Below are 23,577 nucleotides of genomic sequence, written 5' to 3'. Positions count from 1 at the left end.
CCATGAACAGAACTTAAGGGATGGTATTCCTTACCCTGGGACTCAAGTGCGTACCAAAATTTTTAACTTCTGCACTTTTTTTTGATGGAAAGGAAGTAAAGTTAAAGGAATAGGAATTTGATTTGAAGCATGGCTATTAAAACCACTGGAAACTTTTTGATGTGGGGTTGGCTTTGCTATTGTCGATTCATGCTAAACCTTGTTTGCCCCTTATCTTTTCTCTCCTTTTGTCTTCTCTGATCCTTCTGTAAAGCTTTTACAGTAATGAAGTGTTTCGTCTGGAATATCCAGAGATTAAGAGTTCCTGTTGTGGTGCAGCGGAAACGAACCCAGCTAGGAACCATGAGGTTGAGGGTTTGATCCCTGGCCTTGCTCAGTGGGTTAAGGATCCGGTGTTGCCATGAGTTGTGGTGTAGGTCGCAGATGCGGCTCTGATCTGGCGTTTCTGTGGCTGTGGTGTAGGCCAGCGGCAACAACTCCAATTACACCCCTAGCCTGGGAACCTCCAAATGCTGTGGGTGCGGCCCTAAAAAGATTTAAAAAAAAAGACAAAAAAGACCAAAAAAAAAAATTGAAATACCCAGAGATTAGAAGTTACACGGAGTATAACTATAGAATTTATAGTAGGGCAAAATCCTGCATAGTGTTTGTTTTTTGTTTGTTTGTTTTAAATGGCTGCACCTGTGGCATATAGACATTCCCGGGCCAGGGATTGAATCTGATCCTGAGCTGTGATGTACGCCACAGTTATGGCAATGCCAGATCCTTTAACCTGCTTTGCTGGGCCAAGGTTCAAACCTGTGCTTCTGCAGCAACCCAAGCCTCTGCAGTTGGATTCTTAACACACTGTGCCACAGTGGGAACTCCCTACATGGTTGGTCGGTTTGTTCTTACGGCCACATCTGCAGTATATGGAAGTTCCTAGGATACGGGTCAAATTGGAGCTGGAGCTGCATATCTACACCACAGCCATGCCAACACCAAATCTGAGCTGCATCTGTGACCTGCACCACATGTGGTCTTTCAGCAACACCGGATCCTTAACCCACTGAGAGAGGCCAGGGATTCAGCCCACACCCTCACGGAGACTACATGGGGTCCTTAATCCACTGAGCCACAGTGGGAACTCCTGCATGGTGTTTTTAATGGGGCCTTCAAGCCAGAGGATACTGATATTGATGATGGCGAGGTATGGGGTAGATGGTTTTCCATAAGGAAAAGAAAAACTTGGGGAAAGTCTCTTTTATCTTTTGATTCCCTGATTAGTTTTATAAAAAGACAGTCATATTCTTACCTTCCTAGAGGTTGCGTTGCTGCAAGTGTTGCTTTTTACTTTTATCAGAAACTTGAAAATCATTGAAAAGGAAACTGTCAACAAAGCCTGTTTAAAGTGCTAGGATCAGTAGTAAAATAAGTTGCCATTGAACCCATTTTAAATTATACATGTATCTATACTCAACACAATACCTAATCATAAAATTTTGAAACTGGAAGGGACTTTAGAAATTATCTAGTCAAACCTTATTTTAAAAGTCACGAGGTCTCTACCAAAGAGCTAATAAGTAGAGAGGCTAAGATTGGAAGGATCAGGATTCCTAATCTGTTTCTTTCCCCCTACTTCTGTATCTTCAGAAAAATATTAAAATACCATTATGATATTTTAGAAGTATATGGCTTATTGCAAAAGTGTTTTTTTGGTTTTTTGTTTTGTTTTTTTACTTCACCCATAGCATGTAGAAGTTGTGGGGTGAGGGATTGCACCTGCACCACAGCAGCGACCCGGTCCACTGCAGTGACAGTGATGGATCCTTAATCTGCTGTGCCACAAGAATACTCCCAGAAAGAGTTTTGTATTTAAAAAATATATAACATGTATTACACATACACACACACACAACATAACTCTAAGGAAAACTCTGCTATGCAAAATGGTTCTTTTGGCAAAGATCCTAGATGCTATAACTTTACTAGTACATTAAAAAAGAATTTTGATAAAATAACCCTCCCATGAAAAAATAATTTAATTCATTATTTATCTTTGCCCCCAAATCTGTGGATTACTGTAATGTGCATTCATTTTAAATATGTGTTATCTTAACTGCATGACAATTTAAGGTTATATTTCTCTCATCCTTGTAGTAGGCATGTTTTTTCAAAATTCTTTAATGTACTCTGTACAGAATTATCTTCCAGTAGAAGTGGATTGCCTACTCAGTATATCAGGATTGTTTCAGTTAGGTTCTTGCTGGAATGCATGACCCTTGGAACATGTTTTGAAGAATAAGCAAGAGCTGAACAGAGAAGGGGTCTGGGGCAGGAACATTTCGCATTGACAGCATGTGCAGAGGCATGAAGGCAAGAAAATGCGGCTCCTTCAGAAAACTGCAAATAGGCCTTGAATGGTCACACTGTAGGATTAGAGGATGTTGAATTTTGTGTAGCTTCAAAATGCAAATCTAGAATTAAGTACAAGTTAGGGGAGGGAGATTTGGGCTCTAATAAATTAGAAGGAATAATTTTCTAACAGCTTATAGCTTTTCAAAATCGAATGGATATACTAATACCAAGTGAGGTTTTTCCCAGGAATGCAAGACTGGTTATAGACTTTTATTCTACTACATTTTTACAGCATACTCTCAGCATATTTTGCCCTTTCCTTCTGAATTTTTCAAAATAATATTGGTAAATGCTTAAAAATTTTAAGTTTTCCACTTTGTTTAGGTTATATCAGTCAGTAGTAAATGAATACGGTGCTTTGAAATTGTATTCTTGGCAAAATTTCAAATTAGTTTGATTAATTTGGTTATATTTGACTTCTTTTTTTTTTTTTTTTTTTTTTTTTGCTATTTCTTTGGGCTGCTCCGGCGGCAGCATATGGAGGTTCCCAGGCTAGGGGTCTAATCGGAGCTGTAGCCACCGGCCTACACCAGAGCCACAGCAACGCAGGATCCGAGCCGTGTCTGCAACCTACACCACAGCTCATGGCAACGCCGGATTGTTAACCCACTGAGCAAGGGCAGGGACCGAACCCGCAACCTCATGGTTCCTAGTCGGATTCGTTAACCACTGCACCACGATGGGAACTCCTATATTTGACTTCTGAAGGAAGAACTGCTCTTATTTGTCTGGCAGAATCGCAATTCTTTTGTTAGATTTTATGTGGAATCTATATTAGCCACTGAACAAGGATAAAGATCTGGTTTAGTAATTCAGTTCATCTCAGTAGTTTTGAGCAACGTATGCAGAGCAATCCAAGAAGTTCAAAGGTTTTTCATAATAGGAAAGGAAGGTTTACTAAAGCCAATGAGGCCAGCGAGTTTTCACATGACTTCTACAGCTGCAGTATATAAAATAAATATACTTTAATGGAATCTCTCATTTTTAAAGAGTTCGTTCAGCTCATTACATAGTTCTGCTTTTCCAGCAAATACATCTCAGACTGTTTAAAATATTATTTGTTTTCATCTTTGGAAGAGAGAATTTTCCTTCTGAGAGTTCTGTGCTATGTTTGCTCGCCCTGTGTTTTGCAGGATGGAGGTCTGCTTCTGAATAACCCTTCAGCACTAGCAATGCACGAGTGTAAATGTCTTTGGCCAGACGTGCCGTTAGAGTGCATAGTGTCCTTGGGCACCGGACGTTACGAGAGCGACGTGAGAAACACCACAACGTACACCAGCCTGAAAACCAAACTGTCTAATGTCATCAACAGTGCTACGGACACAGAAGGTCAGTCTGTTTATGTGCTGCCTTCACTTACTTTACCTTCTGGGATGCAGTTCAGGGTGTCCTCCAGAAGTGAATGGTGTTACATTTGTGTTGTAGACTTAAGAAGCACATGGAAGCAGGTCTTATGTCGTTTCTGTTTCTCCTGAGTAACCCCAGGGTAGTGACTCTTCTCCATGTGGGAGCTGATGCTGCCTTTGCCTCCTTACAGTTGAAGGCTGAGCGGGATTAGCAGCAAAGGCTTGGTTGGAGACTCTTGGTTGGAGCCAGTTAAGTAACAGGGAAAAGAAAAGAAATCGGTTGACTCAGATATACAAATGCTAACAGAGAAAGAGTGCTTAAGGAATTCAATGATTTTGTATTGTGGAGGTAAACTGGAATAAGTCCTCATTTCCACTCTTGCTGCCCCTGTGACCTAGTCTTCGTATAAAGGCCCAAGAGACCCTTTTACAGTGTAAACTAAATCGCGTCTATACCCAGCTCAAAACCCCCTAGGCTTCCTGTCACACTTAGAACAAAATCCAAAAGCCTCATTCACTGAAATTCATCCGGTCTTGGAATGCATCTCTTCCCCCCTTCTCAAAATGTGTCCCCTCTATAAAGTGTGTCCAGCTACGCTTTAATTCTTTCTGTTCCTCAAACTTGCTAAGAAGTCTCCTGCCTCAGGGAGTTGCCATCTTCTCTTTGTAAGGCCTTCCCCCAGGTACATGCTTGATTCCCTCCCTTGCTTCATTCAGATGTCTCTGCCCAGATGTCACTTCTCCAGGGAGCCCTTTTCTGATCACTTTCTAACCCCCTCACCATCTCATGCTAACCCCTTATCTGCTTCCTCTTTTTTTTTTTCACGGCGTCTATCTCATTGTGTGTGTGTGTGTGTGTGTGTGTGTGTGTTTCCCCACACGCACTTGTTAATTGCTTATGGTCTCTCTATCTATCCCACAAGAATGTAAGCAGGAACTTAGCAGTTGACTGTGTTGACTGCAGTGCCTGGCACAGTAGGCAGTCAGTATTTGTTGACTTTCTCATTTTGGCCTTGAGGTCTAAATCACCTCATTTTACTACATTACTTTTAAGCCCTACATGAAATCTGTTTAAAAGAGTTTTTACCGCTTAATAGTCCCTTGCTTTTAAATCCCATTCTCTCCATGGTACCATGTTATTTACTGAGTCATTAGCCTACATGAGGATCTTCAGCACCCCACTGAGGATGTTCTTCTGTTGAAGGGTAACCCAAGAGAAAGTGCCACCCTGGATTTTTCACTATCTGAAATTTTGTTGTCAAATCAGTAAGATCTTCTTACTGTAAGCAGTTGTCTGAGAAAAAGATAGTCTTGATTATCCAGTCAGGATATTCATACGTGTAATGGGCTCATTTGAAAGTTTTAAGAAATGTCAAGTGCTGCCTTCTGCGCTTATGTTCTAATTAGTGAAGAATTAGAATGAAATGTGATTGCTGATGGTTATTAACCTATAAAAGTGGCAGTTTCATTTGGTTCAATCTAATATATTTTCAGTTGCTAAATAAATGGTGGATAGTAGATGATTAAGACAATGAGAACACTAAACTATATTGTTGTAGACAATTTACCAGAAGCAATTTAGACTTGATATGGGTCTAAAAGGATACATATGTTTTAAACATTTCAGAAGAGACTTTAGACTTCAGCTTCTGGCCATGATGGAATAATAGGAACCATATATTTCCTGCTACCTTAAATCATTAGAAAACCACAGAGCAGTGGTTTTCAGCTATTAGATGACAGGTGGCTTTGGTCAGTGATCCTTGAGAGAAGGAAAATAAATGAAGTAATCACATGATTGCCAGGCTTGCTACCTGAGGTGTTTCTAGGCTGTAGCACAGGGAGGGGGGAACTCAGAAAAGCAGGACAGTCCTTTGTAGTTCAGAAAACAATTTTGAATTCAAGGAAGCCAAAGAAGCTAAAATTTGTGGGCAAAATGCTATAGAGAAGGCAGCTTCATAGACAGAGTGCCCTAGAGACATGCAAAGGAGTCCCCTTGAGTACTGACCCGTGCTGTGCACATGTGTGTGAGGGACTCCCCAAGGCAGATGGCCCCAGTGTGATTAGGCAGAAGAATCTTTGGAGCTCACATGGGACCCGAGTAGCTCAGATTTCTATCACCTAGGTTAGAAAGATGTTATAATATGTGGAATGTGCAGCAGAGGCCTCAGAAGGGGACTGTCTCAGTAGTGGCATCAGATTAGTTCTAGACTGAAGGCTGCTCTCGATCCACCCTAAAATGGCATAAAAGCAATCCTCAAAAAGATCGATTTGATCTTTTTTTTTTTTTGGTTAATTCCATTTTAACAGCATCCACTGTTAGAAGAAAATCCAACAATATTTAAAGGAATGTGACCATTCCAGCACACAAAAATGTGAGGTTCAGAAGTTCCCGTGTGGCACAGCAGGTTAAGGATCACACATTGCTGTGGACGTGGTGCAAGTCAAAACTACAGCACGAGTTTGATCCCTGGCCCAGGAACTTCCATGTGCTGTGGACACGGTTAAAAAAAAAAAAGAAAAAAGACAAAACATCAGTGAGGTTCACAATGGTTGGCATCCAATAAAAAAAAAATTACCCCTTGTGGCCCTAAAAAGCAAAAAAAAATAAAAATGAAAAATGAAAAAAAAAGTGAAGGAAGTTCCCATTGTGGCTTAGCAGGCAACAAGCCTGACTACCATCCATGAGGATGCAGGTTCAATCTCTGGCCTTGCTCAGTGGGTTAAGGATCCAGCATTGCTGTGAGTTGTGGTGTAGGTTGCAGACATGGCTTGGATTCCCACGTTGCTGTGTCTGTGGTGTAGGCTGGCAGCTGCAGCTCCAATTCAACCCCAGCCTAGAAACTTCCATATGCTGCAAGTATGGCCCTAAAAAGCAAAAAAAAAAAAAAAAAAAAAAAAAAAAATTTTACCAGGTATACAAAGAAAGAAGCATGAAAAGACACCATTAACTAGGAGCATATCCAACCAATGAGAACAAACCAAGATAGGAAACAGATGATAGAATTGGCAGACAGGGGCAGAGTTCTCATCATGGTGCAGCAGAAACGAATCCGACTAGAAACCATGAGGTTGTGGGTTCAATCCCTGGCCTTGCTCAGTGGGTTGAGGATCTGGCATTGCCATGAGCTATGGTGTAGGTCACAGATGGGGCTCTGACCTCAAGTGGCTATGAGTTGCTATATGACTGTGGCATAGGCCAGCAGCTGTAGCTCCGATTAGACTCCTGGCCTGGGAATCTCCATGTGCCGCACTTGTGGCCCTAAAAAGCAAAAAAAAAAAAAAAAAAAAGAGAGAGAAAGAAAGAATTGGCAGACAGTGATGTTACAAAACTGTTGTATACTCCATATATTCTCTGAGATAGAGGAAGATTTGAACATGATGAAACAAATAGATGATATAGAAATGACCCAAATCAAATCTGTAAAGGTGAAAAATACAATATGTGACATGAAAAATACAATTGATAAGATTAATAGTTCTGTACAAATACATGGAGAAACTAGAAGAATAAATATTTTCCTATTTACTAAAGCCACCTTTACCCTGACACCAAAACCAGGCAGAAATATTGCTAAAAAATATAAAAATACAAGTCAATATCCCCTACTAATATGCATGCAAAAATCCTTAAAATATACTGATAAATTGAACTCAGCAGTATATAAAAGGAGAATACAGCATAACCCGATAGGGTTCATCCCAGGAATATATGTTTGAATTAAATTTCAAAAATTCAATATAATTCACTGTATGAACAGACTAGAAAAAGGAAAAATTTTGTGATAATCTCAATAGATGCAGAAAAGACATCTGACAAAATGCAACATCCATTCATGATTAAAAAAACAAACAAACAAACTTCCAGCAACTTAGGAACAGGAGGAAACTTCCTTGGTCATCTACCAAAAAAAGTAGTGCTAGCATCATATTTAATGGTGAAGGACTGAATACATTCTGCTTAAGATCAGGAGCTGATTTAGATTAGATGTCTCTCATCACTTCCAGTCAGTGTTGTACTGAAGATAAGGCAATAAAAGAAAATAAAAGGCACACAGGAGTTCCCGTCATGGCACTGTGGTTAACGAATCCGACTAGGAACCATGACGGTGCGGGCTCGATCCCTGGCCTTGCTCCGTGGGTTAAAGATCTGGTGATCCCGTGTTGCTGTGGCCCTGGCGTAGGCCGACAGCTACAGCTCCAATTCGACCCCTAGCCTGGGAACCTCCATATGCTGCAGGAGCAGCCCTAGAAAAAGCAAAAAGACAAATAAAAATAAAAATTTTAAAAAGCATGCAGATTAGAAATGAAGTGTTTATAGACAACGTGGTTGTCTATGTTAACAATCCTAAGGAATCTATAAAACAGCTGCTAGAACTAATACAGTGAGTTTAGCAAAGTCGAAGAATGTAAGATCAATAAAAATCAATTGTATTTTTGCATACTAGCAATGAACAATTAGAAATTGGAAATAAATATATACAAAGATAGATAATATTTATAATAGCATTAAAATAGTAAATACTTAAGGAACTATTTAACAAATACAAGATCTCTTACAAAACACTGCTGAGAGAAATTGCAGATATACTCTGTTAAAGAGTTGGAAATCTCGGTATTGTTACAGTAGCAAACCACAGGTTGATCCAGAGACTCCAAGCAACTGTTGTAAAAATCAAAACAGACATTTTCTGGGGTAGAGATTAACAAGATAACCATAAAATTTATATGGATATGTGAAGGACCTAGAGTAACCAAGAGTTTTGAGAAAGGACAAAGTTGGAGGACTTACACTGACTTCAAGACTGTAAAACTATAATAAGCAAGGGACTCTGGTATTTACATAAAGATAAATGTAAGATAAATAGTATGTAATAGTACAGAAATTGATCCAGACTTGTCTGGTCAAAAGGTTTTTGACAAAGGTAATTCAGTGAGAAAAGGATAATCTTCAACAAATAGTGCTGGGGGAGTCAGAAAACTATATTTAGAAAGTTGAACCTTGACCCTTCACAGCATATATAAAAACTACTGAAATGGATCATAGAGCTAAAACTGTAAATCTTCTAGAATACCCTGGAGAAAAGTCTTAATGACCTTGAGCAAGGTAAAGAGTCTTTAGATAGGACACAAAAAACATGAATGTCAAAGAAAAAAACAGATAAAATTAGACTTCATCAAGTTCTAAATTTTGTTCTTCAAAAGAAATTTAATAAAAAGACAGCTATACACTGAATTAAAATATTAGTAAATCATGTGTCTTATCTATCATCAGAACCAAATATATAATCAGATGCAAACTATATAGAAAATTCTTACATGTACGTAAGGAATTTATAGAGAAGAAAAGATATTTAGTGAAAAAAATGGGCAAAATATTTGAACAGGCCCTTCATTGAAGAAGATAACACAGATGACTGATAAGCCATGAAAGACTTTTTAGTGTCATTAGTCATCAGAGAAATGAAAATTGAGACCACAGTGTACCACTATATCCTGTAGAAGGGTTAAAATTAAGACGGACAATACCAAGTGTTGGCAAAGATGGGAACTCAGATATATTAAGTGTTGGAATGCAAAATAATACAGCCATTTGGAAAACAGTGTTGCAGTTTTTAAAAAGATAAACATGCTTTTACCATATGACCCAGCAATTTCATCCATGAGTATTTAGCTAAGGTAACTGGCATCATAAATCCACAGAATGGCTTAGGATTATTCCTAGTAGCTAAAAACTGCCAAGAATCAGACCGGAAAGAACACATTGTGTTATATCCGTACAGTGGATCACTAATCAGCAATAAGAGGGAAGGAGCAATCGATCCATGCTGCAACATGTATTTCAAAAGCATTTTGCTGAGTAAAAGAAGCTAGCCAGACACAGAACAGCTATATAGTTATGATTCTATTTGTGTGAAATTTTAGAAATGGCGAAGGGTAAGGTGGGACCCAGCCATAAGGAGGCATGAAGGTAATGGGAAGTGTTCTATGTCATGATTACTGTGCTCGCGCCAAGGTACACATTTATCAAAACCTGTCAAATTAGACATTTAAAATCAGTAGAGACTTTATGTAAATTATATCTCAATTAAGATGGTCTTAAGAAATTAAAAATCAAAAAAAGGGAGAATTCCCATTGGAGTGCAGCAGAAATGAATCCTTCTAGTATCCATGAGGATGCAGGTTTGATCCCTGCCTCACTCAATGGGTCAGGGATCTGGCGTTGCCACAAGCTATGGTATAGGTCAAAGACTCGGCTGGGATCCCAAGTTGCTGTGATGTGGTGTAGGTCGGTAGCTGCAGCTCTAATTCGACCCTTGCCTGGGAACTTCCAAATGCTGCAGCTTTGGCCCTAAAAAGCCAAAAAAAAAAAAAAAAAAAAGAATTGTATGATGTGTTTGGGAGATGTTTCATTTTGTAGCTGTATTCAATATTAGGGATTCTTTCTTATTAATTAGCTGAAGTGTGGAAATAAGCAATGCTTTGTAGTTTTCCTAGAATAGGAAAATTTTAAACAAACATAAAATTAGATCCTTGTAAAACAACTCAATTTTTTTAATCATCCTATTTTCTTTCCTTTGTTTTAACAGAAGTCCATGTAATGCTTGATGGTCTCTTACCTCCTGACACCTATTTTAGATTTAATCCTGTAATGTGTGAAAACATACCTCTAGATGAAAGTCGAAATGAAAAACTGAATCAGCTGCAGTTGGAAGGGTTGAAGTACATAGAAAGAAATGAAGAGAAAATGAAAAAACTTGCAAAAATATTAAGTCAAGAAAAAACAACTCTGCAGAAAATTAATGATTGGATAAAACTAAAAACTGACATGTATGAAGGCCTTCCATTCTTTTCAAAGTTGTGACGAATGTGTGCGTATAGTCTCATAACTGAATGCCTGTCCAGAAGATCCACAGAATTCAATGAGGAATTGTGGAGTTCAGCATGACTTACCTTTGAAATGCTAATGAATTCTGAGGGATCCTGAAAAGACAGTGTTCAGACCAGCTTGCACAGTACAGAGAGGGTGTGTCTGATTACAGAATTCATATGGGAATTAGGTTTTTATGATGTTAATAATTAACTGTGCTTTAGGAATCTCACTGTGCTAGTTGGTTTTAGTACATATCGGTGTTGCATTGTTGATGTTTGAGAATTTATTAATATATGTGCCAAACAAGCACTGAGAACTAGCATATTTGATATTTTTTACTTTAGTCACCGTAATCATGTTAAATTTATTTGATCATTGATTTTCTTTCATGTGAAAGAGCATGAATTGTCTTCAATTAATTCATCTCTTTAAATATCACCTAGGTTTTCACAAGCTACATTCTATGATCCACATGTTGCCATCTACTATTGTATTGTCTAAACAGATGCAGAAAAATGGTATTCTATCAAAGAACTTTTACATTGAAATATGAAAGAACCAGATTTAGTTTTCTATTATTCAAAATATGTTTATTCCAACATTATTTGGTTCAAAAAGATAGGTGAAGTTCTCATCATCTACTTTTCCCACCTGAAATTTCAAGATAATGCAAGATAATGCTGTATGTTAACTTCTCTAGCTATAGATTATCATCCACTGTTACGAAATTAATTATTTGAATTTACTGAGAAAATACCCCTATCATTAACAAAAATAAACAATGGAAATGACCTATGTTAAAAGGCTAATGTCATTTTTACATTATTTATTATTCATGTTGTAGCTCTTCCTCTCTTTGTAGCGTTTGAATATTCCTGTCAATAGTAGGCTTTTTAAAAAATATTAGGCTTGCTTTACCTTAACTCCTCTAAACTGTCTGGATTTCACAAACGTAAGTAACACCTACAGCAACCCGAATCATTGTTTATGCCAACCAGATTCATCTTCGTTGTGTTATCTATCTATCTGCCATATCAATCCTTCACTGTGTTTAGACTTGTCAAGAGAAATGATAAAAGGTGAGTTCCCTTTGCTTTATACATGTAAACTAGAGCTAAAGCCTTTGCCCCAATTGTCATACGGTGATTTTGCAACATTGATGTGTAGAGGCAGTGAGACGTAGTTCACAGATGCTGGGAGAGCCACGAGGCTGGATGCTAATTGAGCTCCGATGGCCCAGTCCTTCTGTGTGTGACTTGGAGGAGAATGGACAACCTCTGTGGGCTTCAGATATTCTGTAAAATGAAGAAAGCTAGCTCTAAATTTTTTTTTTACTTTTCCCTTTCATGGCAGCTGAAAAGTTATTTCTGAAAAGGTACAAGCAAAAGATAGGAAGAGGTGTGAAAATGAATTTTCAGTCCTACACATGTAAAATATCTGGTCTTTTCAGGGAAGCACAGAATAGTCTATTTTAGAAACAAAATTGAATGAGTTATTCAGCTCGTCAATTATTTTAATAATACAGAAAATAAAAACTTTTATAGCTCAGTCCTTTTTGGGTGTTTCAGTTCTTATTTCTGTAGTAAATGTTGTGCTGGTAATAGTTCAGTTCTGTCCTTGTTGCTGATGTTATTGTTAAAAATAGTCCCTCAGGGAGTTCCCATCATGGCTCAGCGGTAATGAAACTGACTAGTATCCATGAGGATATGGGTTCGATCCCTGGCCTCACTCAGTGGGTTGAGGATCTGGTGTTGCTGTGAGCTGTGATATAGGTCGCAGACGCAGCTAGATCCCGCGTTGCTGTGGCTGTGGTGTAGGCTGGCAGCTGTAGCTCCAATTCAACCCCTAGCCTGGGAACTTCCATATGCCTCAGGTGCAGACCTTAAAAAAAAAAAGCAAAATAAATAAATCAATAAATCACAGGTATTGTGCTACTAATGCAACTGAAAAGGTCGATTTGTAAAATTTAGTTTCTAAATACAGTGTAAATATGAAACTACCAATGATTTCTCAAGATGCTGTAAAGTAGTGCTTTCAGACCACAAATATTGCATATTCATATACATCAAGAACAACTTGTAAGAAAGAACAATGCAAATAATCATTAGTCAGGGTATGCCTGGGTATCCATTATAATAAAGCAAATTTCAAGCGCACTGAAGTATTAGTTAACACAATGTGTGTAACTGCACCTTACTATAAGGTCATTTTTGTACTAATGCAATGCAGTTTATCTGTTTTATAGCTGAAGTGAACTCTCCATCCCTTGTTTTGGCTTGGCTGATTATTTCCCTCTTGAACAGTACAAGGCCTAAGTGTACTCTGGCATAGCTGTATTTCTTAAACCACACAGCATGGCACCCAAGTATGTACCCCTGTCCCTGACCCTATTTCTTTAGCTCCTTTCAGTCACCAACAAAAGCTATACCCAGTTGGGTGGTGCACCAGTTTTCTATTATTCTTGTCCCCATTTGTACTTGAAACTGATGATCTGAAGAACTGTGTGATTCACCTGAGATAACCTTCACCTTACAATGAAGCCAGTGCTTTCCTTTTGTCCAAAAGAGAGTGGATTTCTTTTCAGGAAAGAAGAGAAGTAAACACTCTTCTGAAAGATAAAGACTCGCTACCAAGAAGGTTATGGATTCTTCATTGGATTGTTTTAAAGTAGGATCAGTTCTTTATGAGAACAACCCAATATAATGCAAATTTTTTTTTTTTTTTTTTTTTTTTTTTTTGGCCTCCCCAAGGTGTATTGTGTTCCTGGGCCAGGAATCAGATCTGAGCTGCAATTGCAGCTCATGCCACAGCTGCAGCAATGCCAGATCCTTAACCCACTTTGCTGGGCTGGGGATCGAAGCTTTGTCCCAGCATTCCAGAGACAGTGCTGATCTGATTGCATCACAGCAGGATCTCCTAATTCTGTGATAATTTATAAAAGTAAACAATGATCAAATGAGTTAAATATCTGTCAAAGAATAAATTAGGATATCATTGTTCCTTCATATCACTTATTCTATAAGATTTAACTGACGTCTTTGGCAGTTTATGCTTCTTGATAAACATTTATTTAAGTCAACTAGTTTTCATTCATGCCATTGGATATACCTCATTTTAAAAACTATTTTTATTAAGAACATGGAACTGTGTGCCCTGTAAGTGGCTATATTTTGAAAAATAATTGAAAAACTAAAATTTATCCACTGTCAATAGTTTTATTATAGTTAACTGGGTAAAGTTGATTAAATTGTGGTTCCATTTTTACATTAAGGGAAATCTCAGTTCTGAAAGTAGAGAGATATAAATGTGTTTGTGTTCTCACACCTATGGAGGAAATGTGAATATTTTTATGGTTGTTAGTAGCTAGTATCTGGTACTTACATGCCAAACACAATACTGAAAGCTCTGTGTCCATTATCTCATATTATTTCTGTCTCTGTGAAGGAGGTACTATTATATTCCTGTTTTTCAGCTAAGGAAACCAAGGCTATAGAAAGTTAAATAATAGGAGTTCCCGTCGTGGCGCAGTGGTTAACGAATCCAACTAGGAACCATGAGGTTGCGGGTTCGGTCCCTGCCCTTGCTCAGTGGGTTAACAATCCGGCGTTGCCGTGAGCTGTGGTGTAGGTTGCAGACGCGGCTCGGATCCCGCGTTGCTGTGGCTCTGGCGAAGGCCGGTGGCTACAGCTCCGAGTGGACCCCTAGCCTGGGAACCTCCATATGCCGCAGGAGCGGCCCAAGAAATAGCAAAGAGACAAAAAAAAAAAAAAAAAAAAAAAAAGTTAAATAATAGTGATACAAAGAGGAAAATTATAAACATTTTTAAACTTTTTCTCTTCCAATCAGCCAGGTTCCAAAGTTTCCTTATTCATTGTGCAGACATTTGACAGCCATCTTTATTCTAGGACTGAGTCCACCCCTTACATCATCATCATCACTTCCTGCTTTCATGTGAAGTATCTTTTTTCCCCTTCTTTTTTTATAGCTCTATTGAAGTGTAATTTCCATACCAAAACAGTCACCTGTTATAACTCTACAAGTCAGTACTTTTTAGTAGATTTCAGGAGTTGTGCAACCATCACACAGTTCAGTTTAGAATGATTCCATCACCCATAAAAGTAACCTCACGCTCATTTGTAGCCATTCCCTCCCTGCTCCAGTCCCTAGCTCTAGACAACCACTGTTGTGCTTTCTCTTTGTATATATTTACCATTTCTGGGTATTTCATGTAAATGGGATCATGCAGTATGTCATCTTGTGCAGCTGGCTTCTTAGCGTGCTGTTGAGATTTACCCAGGTTGTAGCATATATGAGTAGTTGGCTCTCTTAATTGCTGGGTAACATTTCATTGTATGGATAGACCACTTTTTGTTTCTCTTTCCCCAAGTTGATAATGACTTGAACTGTTTTTAGTATTTGCCTGGGATGAATAATGCTGCAGTGAGATTCATGTACAAGCCTTTGTGAAGACGTATGTTTTCCTTTTCCTCAAGTAGATATCTGGAAGAGAAGTCGCTGCAACAGTGATATGGTAAGTGTGTGTTCAACTTTCGAGAAGCAGCCAGTTTTCCAAAGTGTCTATACCATTTTATGTTCAACAGTGTATGAGAGTTCTAATTTCTACACATCTTCTCCAGCCCTGGATATTGTTCGTTTTTTTATTATAGCCATCCTAGGGAATGTGTAAAGGTATTTCACTGCGGTTTTGAGTTGCAGTTTCCCAATAGCTATTGTTACTGAGCATTTGTCTAGATACTCATTAGTTATTTGTATATCTTGTTTGAAATATCTGTTCAGCTTTTTGCCCGTTTTTAAATGAGTTTATTTTTCTCATTACTCATTTGCAAGAGTTCTTTATATATTCTGGATGTAAGTCTTTATATATATATATATATATATATATCCTTTCGTTTTCTCATTAGCATCTTTTAAGCAAACACATGAGTTTTTAATTTTGATTATCAGCTTATCAGTTTGTTCTTTTGAGTTAACTTTGTGTACAGGGATAATTTTGAGTTAATTTTGTGTGAATAAGGGTCAAAATTCAAAGTATTCCCCCCCCCTTTTTTTTTTTTTTTTTTTTGCTTTTTAGGGCCAAACTTGCAGCATTTGGAAGTTCCCAGGTTAGGGGTCGAATTGGAGCTGCAGCTGCCGACCTACACTACAGACACAGGACCACGGGGTCCAAGCCTTGTCTGTGACCTACACCACAGCTCATGGCAATGCCAGCTTCTTAACCCACTGAGAGAGATCAGGAATCCAACCTGTGTCCTCATGGATACCAGTTGGGTTTGTTACCAGTGAGCCACAGTGGGAACTCCCCTCTTTTTTTTTTTTTTTTTGGCATAAGGATAACTAGTCCCAGCATTATTTGTTGAAGAAAATATCCTCTCACCAGTGAACTGTGTTTGTATTTGTTAGAAATATGTTGTTTTTATATTCCTGAGTCAACCTCTGGGTTCCCTTTTCTGTTCCATTGATCTATGTGTTAAACCTATACCATTGCCACACTGTCCTGGTTCCTGTAGCTATATAACACTTTTAAGATCAGAGAGTATAATTCTTTCACCTTATGCTTTTTCAAAATTATTTTTGGCTTTTCTGATTTCCTTTGCATTTCCATACAAATTTTAGAATCAGCTTGTCAGTTCACACTCACACATGCACAGACACACATACACACATACATACACATGTGTAAGCATGTACTTGTGCCATGTTTTAGGTTGCACATATAAGTGATATATGGTATTTGTCTTTTTCTGACTTTCTTCTCTTAGTATGATAATCTCTGGTTGCATCCATGTTGCCGCAAATGGCATTATTTCATTTTATTGCCAAGTAGTATTCCATTGTATACATATATTGCATCTTCTTAATCTGTTCATCCGTTGTTGGACATTTAGGTTGTTTCCATGTCTGGGCTATTGTGAATAGTGCTGCAGTGAACATTGGGGTGCATGTATCTTTTTGAGTTATAGTTTTGTCCGGGTATATGCCCAGGAGTGGGATTGCTGGGTCATATGGTAGTTCTACATTTAGTTTTCTGAGGAACCTCCATACTGTTTTCCATAATGGTTATAGGTATTGAATCTTTCAAGGTCTGTCCTTTGAAACATACAATGAACATGGACTATCTCCATTTTATTTAGATATTTAAAATTTTTTTCTCAGTAGTGTTCTGTAGTTTTCAGTGTACAAACCTTGAATTCCCTTTGTAAAATTTATTTCTAAATACTTTTGTTAATTTTGATACAATTGTGAAAGGAATTTTTTTTAATTTCATTATCAGATTGGTTGTTACTAGTATATAGAAATACATACATACAGTGATTGCAACTCTGGTGATATCATGATTTTCCATCTTAGCACTTATCAAACTAGTAATGTCACAGTGATCCAATCCATGAAGTACAGACAGAGCGAACAGATTGGGAAAAGTAATTGCAATATTATAATGGTCTCCCTGGTAATGCATGACTGTGATAGTTCTGTGTTGTTTTTATCCTTGGGCAGTGAACACTTATATTAAGTGTTTAAATCTAATTGTGCAGCAATATGTATATACATTAAATATCACATTTATACTACTGTGTTGTTTTTCCATAAAGTTCTTTAAATCTCTAGAAATAATGATTTAGGAAAAGTCCATAAAGCTCCTGGGTTCTGGATTAGCTGATATTTTACTTTTGCAGGCACTCAGTAACTGGTGAGTTACTGATTTACATGGGAACATTTTATCTTGTGTTATTCTTATGTAAAATGTTTTGAATTTATTTTTCATTAAATATGTTGAGTCTGCTTAGTTTTCAGTCTCAAACAGGTAAAATATGAATTAAAGACTGTTTTAGAGAAAATCAGTATGTTAGGTGCTCAGTACCTTTGTTAAATTCAGAATTTAGGAATTAACTTTCTTCCTTATTTTTATATTTCTTCATGGTAGATTCCTATACTGACTACTAGATAATGAAACAAAATGTTTTGACACAGGCTGAGCAGTTGTGAACTCTCAAGTGTAGAAGTTCCTGAAGTGTATATATTTAAAACAGGAACCAGTGAGGAATTTAAAGTATGGCAGGAAAAAACATGAGGGCTCATCTCGGGCTTTGTGACTTCATGAAAATGCACACTTTCTTATTTTTCTTTCACCAGTTAATAGGACAACAAATTCTAGTAGTAGAGATTGCCACTTGCCTTATTTCAGTTATTTCTGACTGAGGCTGCCATAATTTACCTTTGCTCATTCCCGTGTATAGTATTCTGACAAATTTGTGCTCCTTGTGACTGACAGTCATTAAATCCATCACCTCCCACTTTGCTCCCTTTATTCGTAACAGCCATAACATTGGAGTGTTTGCGAAGTACCAAGAACTGAGCTAAGCAGGTTAAATGTATTATAGCAATTGTGAATGGAATTGTTTTTCTAAATTCATTATCTGATTCGTTGTTACTAGTACATAGAAATAACATGCATACAGTGATTGCAATTCTGGTGATATCATGATCTTCCACCTTATGAATTTAACCCTCATGGTTTAAATTTAATCCCCTTCTTAGAAAGGAACAGTTGCCTAAGATAATCACCATTTTCTAAACCACAACTGTTTCTATACCTCTTTCCAAAATGTCCTTTCCTGAACTCTGGTGAAGAGATTTCAAATCCAGTTTACTAAACTGAATCTGTTGACTCTTGGGTTTAATCAGTGAAGAAGTCTAATTCCACCATCAAATTGTGCAAATACTCCTTACGTCCTCATGTACCACAGTGGTTCTCTACTAGGAGTGCTATTGCCCCTATCCTTGGAGGGATTTGGAAGTCAGGGAGTGAAGGGGGACTGTCTGGGGCAGCTCCTGGCATTTAATACCCAAGGGTTCGGAGATGGTACATGTTAGGCAATGCACAGGGCACAGGGCAGCCTCTCGCAATGAACTCTTCCACCCAAATACCAACGTTGCTTCCTTTGAGAAACCATGAGCTGTTTATCCACACAATGCACATGATGAGTTTTTCCCACTAGAAATTGAGGATATACTTTGCCCAGAGTTAGGGTACATATGTCATGTGTAAAATTCCATTTTGATTCCATCCCCAAAAGGGTTTTTTTGCATTGCCCCTTGTCCATCTTTTTTTGTTGCTTGCTTTGTTTTTTTCCTAAGTTTAAATACAACTCAACTGTTTACTTGGTCTTACTTTTTTTGGACCATATCTATGGCAGTTACTCTTTCATGACTAGGAAATAGGAAGGAGAGAGATTGCATTAAAAAAAACAAGTTTGTTCTGTTCCTGGCAGAGCTATCTACCATTGAAAAAGGATTCAGAGTACAGATGGCTCTGGACTAAACTGTTTGCATGTTTCCAAGGGTTTGATAAATGTGTCTCTCTCAGAAGTCACACTGACTGCCTTGTTCATTATAGCCTTTATTCAACTGATACAAGTCAATTGAAATTCATCATACTCCACAGATATGGATTATTAGTTTAGATAGTGCGTTAAAAAGAAAGTATTGACTGAAGTTCCCACTGTGGCACAATGGGTTAAGAATCTGACTGCAGCAGCTCCAGTCTCACTCTAGAGGCAAGGGTTCAGTCCCTGTGAGTTAAAGGATCCAGCCTTGCCATAGCTGCAGCATAGGTCGCAGGGTCACAGCTGTGGCTTGGATTCAATCCCTGGCCTGGGAACTTCCATATACCCTGCATAGGACCATAAAATAAAATTGAAAAAAGAAATATATTAACCATAATGTTGGATCACCTTCATGAGAAAATTTTTTAACAATACAGATTCATAACTTGCATAAAGACGGTGTATTTTATGAGTTGCATTTTTTTTTTTTGGCCGTGCCCACAGCATGTGGAAGTTCCTGGGCCAGGGTTCAAACTATGCCACAGCAGTGACCCAAGCTGCTGCAGTGAGAACACCAGATCCTTAACCTGCCACTCCACAGGGGATCTCCATGAGTTGTGTTTTAAAGATCAGTCTGATTGAATATGAACAGGTTATGTGCTCCACAATGGTAGAGAATTCCAGTATTATTATTATTATTAGGGCTGCACCTGCAACATATGAAAGTTCCCAGGCTAGGGGTTGAATCAGAGCTGCAGCTGCCAGCCTATGCCAGAGCCACAGCAACATGGGATCCAAGCCGCGTCTGCGACCTACACCACAGCCCTCAGCCACACTGGATCCTTAACCCACTGAGCAAGGCCAAGGATCGAACCTGCATCCTCATGGATACTAGTCAGGTTCTTTTCCACTGAGCCACAGCAGGAGCTCTGAGAGTTTCCAGTAGTAGTTTTAACTAACATGTATTGCCACCTAATCTTCATAAAAACCTTATGAGGTAGGTATTATCATTATCCCTATTTTATACGAGCACTGAGATGATGATGATGAGAAAAGTCTTCCATTTCTTTACTGCTGTTGTTCAGACTCTGTATCCTTCCCAAAGTGAAGCAAATGACTTTTTCATGATCATTAGGAAATTATAGATCATCATGTGAACATGGCTGGATAACAGTCTTTCTTGATTTATGTATCTAAAATAACAAGTGCCTTCATATCTTTTTCACGTATTTTAGTCTCATTTACTTCACATTTAAATCCCTGATTTGTATTTTCAAACAATTTTCAAGGACCAAACCATGATAAATATACCCATCTTATAGAATAACCAAATAGTAAGTTAACAATTATGACTTGGTAGCATGTACTCTGTAAAAGACAAAGTGATGACGGCAATCCAAAAATTCATCCACTTAATCTGAAAAGAGAGGGAAGCTATGTCATTGTATATTAATTATGTTACATTGTATTCCCAACACGCCTTGCTCCAAAATAGTATCTAATGTAGCATTTTAATTAAATTACCTTGATAGGTAAAAGAACTTTAAGTGCAATTAAAAATAACCCAAACCTTGGTCAAACAGAATATTAAAAGAAAAAAGTCATCAAATGTTTTATGCCAAGATATACAGTCCTTGGGATTCACCATAGGAATCTTGCAAAAGAAAGCATCTTGTCTTTCATTATGTTTTGTACAATGGGACCACATTTTAAAAAACAGATGTTCTAGGGTAACAAACACAGTCCTTATGCTTTTGTGTTTGTGGTGACATAGGAACAATCTAAGGAATTCTTAAAAGTCTCTCAAATTTTAAAAGTTAAATAAAACTGCTGTAACTTAGACTTCTCTCTGCCTTCCAGATTTGGTCTTAAAAACATGTTTTTAAAATAATACTGGTACAGTTAAGAGCCATTTAAAATCAGGATGTTTTTCCCTGTCTCAAACGTTTAAGTCATACCTTGTAAATCACAGGTGCTCTTTTTTCTGATGTCGAAAGAACATGTTTGGTATCAGGATACAGTTAATCCATACACATCTAAACATGCTGAAAGCCTATATTGAACTCCATTTCCTATGCTGAATTATGTGAAAAGTACCCCTTGTTGACACTCAAAACCTCTAGAAGTGACAGAGCTCTGAACTATTTGTTTAGTATATAATACAAATATATTTATATATGCGCATAGTGTATAACAAAGAAATATATGCTTTTGATGAAGGTTAGATGGTATAGAATTTTGTGCTTAGCCTTATACCACTCTTGTTTTTTGAGCCTGAGTAAGTGGCTGTGTCCCCATCTGCAGACGCAATGTCCTCTGGGTCTGCAACTGTGTGTAGAAAAATACTGCTATCACTATCTCATCACAAGTGTAATCACCAACTCACAGAATAAGATTTTAGTCCAGCTCTCTTCAGGGTGAATTATATAACCAGAGAGTTACTTAAAAAAAAAAAATATCTTGTGGAGTTCCCACTGTGGCACAGTGGGTTAAGAACCTGAGTACAGGGGCTCGGATCGCTGCAGAAGTATGGGTTCAATCCCTGGCCCAGCACAGTGGATTAAAGGATCTGGCATTGCTGCAGCTGTGGGGTAGGTTGTAGCTGCAGCTAGTATTCAGTCTCTTGTCGGGAAATTTCCATATACCACGGGTGCAGCCATAAAAAGAAAGAAAGTAGTATCTGATATGCACTGTAATTATTCAAAAACATCTGAAGTCATGATTACAAGTTTAAAACATGTAGATAAAAAACTATTACATGTGCTTCTTTATGAAGCATGAGCGAAAAAGAAAGGAAAACTCTCATTGGGCAACAGATAATTGCAATAACGTAGCTTTATTTTTTATTATTCATTCCCAACTCAACTTACATGCTTCTCACAGCTTCTAGTATCCTGCTAGATACAGAATGGGTCCTTAATAAGTATTTTTCTCAAGTCAGACTTAACGGAGTACTCCACCTTACACCGTGATGAGGAGATGGGGAAAATGAAAAGCTTTAAAAAGTGCTTTCTGCAAGAATTTACTTTTGCAGTCTGGAAATGAGGCTCGTTCCCTGTGCCAGTGGGTAGAATCCCGGCTGGGATCATTTTCCTCAGCGTGAGCGGGACCGTTTCCAGACAATAACAATTGCACAGATTACAAAGCCTGTCATTTTTCTCTCACCTAGTGCCAGAGGTAAATATCATTCATACTGTTTGCATGTCTCGTATCTTGACAGGGACTCAAATACAACCCTTCTGGGCACCGGAGAAAGGTTTCTTTTGTTTGAAATGTAAGGGTTTTTTCCTACTTCTTATTACAGTCTCTACTCATTCTTAAATCATATTCCTCTTCTTTATTGGACTACCTTGTTGCCTGGATCCTTAAAGGTGCATTTTATTTTAGTAAATTTGTGGGTGGGGGGCTCCTTACCTTCCATGAACAGTAACTATAGTAATACATTTCCATGCAACCCTTATTTCTAGTTGCCTATAGCATTTATGCGTTTTGCAGAACACCTCCAAATATACTTCTTCATTTTAATATAACAGCTGTCATGTGGGTTTGGCAAGACCAGCATTATTATACCGCAAGGAACATATGAAGTATAGCTCCGAAAAATCCAAAGGCTAGTATGACCTCACCCTGTTTAATATCCTGGCTCAAGCCAGTGAATTCCCAGCCTAGGACTCTTTCCACTGCTTTCCAGATAATCACTGGCAGTGGGGGTATTGGCTGCGATAAATAGGTTTTGATCAGAGTGGGGATTTGCATTCTTGCCCAGCATCAAACAAGATTTGCATTTCTGGGAGATTCGCTTTTATTTTTTCTGAAATGGGAATCATCTTCATCATCTCAGTGACATTTGTTAAGTGCTCATTCGAATCATGAACCTTACTCTGAACGAGATTTCAGTACTTTAAGGAATGCATCCCCTAACGATTCTGTGAAGATCCAGATGCCAGAAATAATACAGTGAGCGGTATCCCAGACCTTCTGAAAGTACGCAGATGCAACCAGTCAGTGCCATGCTGTCCAGGTCTGTATCTAGCTTCTCTCAAGTCTCTGCTCATAGCCCGAGGGAGGTAATAGGTTTTGTGTTAAGATGAAGGTCTTTGTCGTAACTTGAATGGACTCAAAGTGAGGCCTTAGGCAAGTTAACCTGAGAGTTTTCTTACCTGAAAAAATGCAGAGCTGTCATGCTCCCTCCCTTAAGAATAATGTAGGTCAAAGTGCCAGGAATATAATACCTGGGTACTCAATAGCTACATTTTTATAATGTATTTTACACTAAAAGCAAATGTACATTCATTACACTAGTAGATATTAAATAATAGCTCTGATGTTTGTGTTCTGGCGAATGAAGATCCTGAGGACACGTATATGAAAGGAATCATGTGTACTGAGTTGTGGAGTTCTAAACGCCAAGCGTTAGGTTTCTCAAATCCAATGTCACAGGTTTACGTGGTACAGCGCTTCTCCCTCTGATCCTTGAAAGGACGATCATGCAGTCAGTTGATATGACTTCTTTTTATTTTTCTGCCTCATCTTGAATTACCCTGTTCTCTTGTACCATATGATGCATTGCTGAAAACATGACTACTGGTATTATCCTTTGGGGTTATAAGTTGAG

At 38.1% G+C, this 23,577-nt stretch overlaps 1 protein-coding gene and 1 long non-coding RNA gene across 7 annotated transcripts in view; one reads left to right on the top strand and one right to left on the bottom strand.

Moving 5' to 3' along the window:
* The window catches only part of PNPLA8 (patatin like phospholipase domain containing 8), a 50,293-nt gene extending 38,873 nt beyond the window's left edge, over window positions 1–11,420 (top strand). For all 6 annotated transcript variants that reach the window (XR_014816844.1, XR_014816842.1, XM_021063576.2 and 3 more), the window contains 2 exons: window positions 3,531–3,726; window positions 10,334–11,420. Coding sequence is in view for 4 of the 6 variants with exons in the window: in XM_021063576.2 (XP_020919235.1) it covers window positions 3,531–3,726; window positions 10,334–10,608 (471 nt within the window). In the remaining 2 variants the exon portion in view is untranslated. The remainder of the gene's footprint in view (window positions 1–3,530; window positions 3,727–10,333) is intronic.
* On the bottom strand, window positions 2,872–6,377 carry LOC146400093 (uncharacterized). Its single transcript, XR_014816847.1, has 2 exons — window positions 2,968–6,377; window positions 2,872–2,921 (listed from the first exon to the last, which is right to left on the bottom strand). It is a non-coding gene; the product is annotated as an uncharacterized LOC146400093 (long non-coding RNA).
* Window positions 11,421–23,577: the final 12,157 nt, after the last annotated feature.

This window comes from Sus scrofa, chromosome 9, assembly GCF_054392235.1.
Source record: "Sus scrofa isolate SSC_HxYL_T2T_F1_AM1 chromosome 9, Sscrofa_HxYL_maternal_Yorkshire_Landrace_v2.0, whole genome shotgun sequence".
In the NCBI taxonomy this organism is placed as follows: Eukaryota; Metazoa; Chordata; class Mammalia; order Artiodactyla; family Suidae; genus Sus; species Sus scrofa.
The sequence above is the reverse complement of the archived record's forward strand: the minus strand, read 5'-3'. Positions and strand labels throughout refer to the sequence as shown.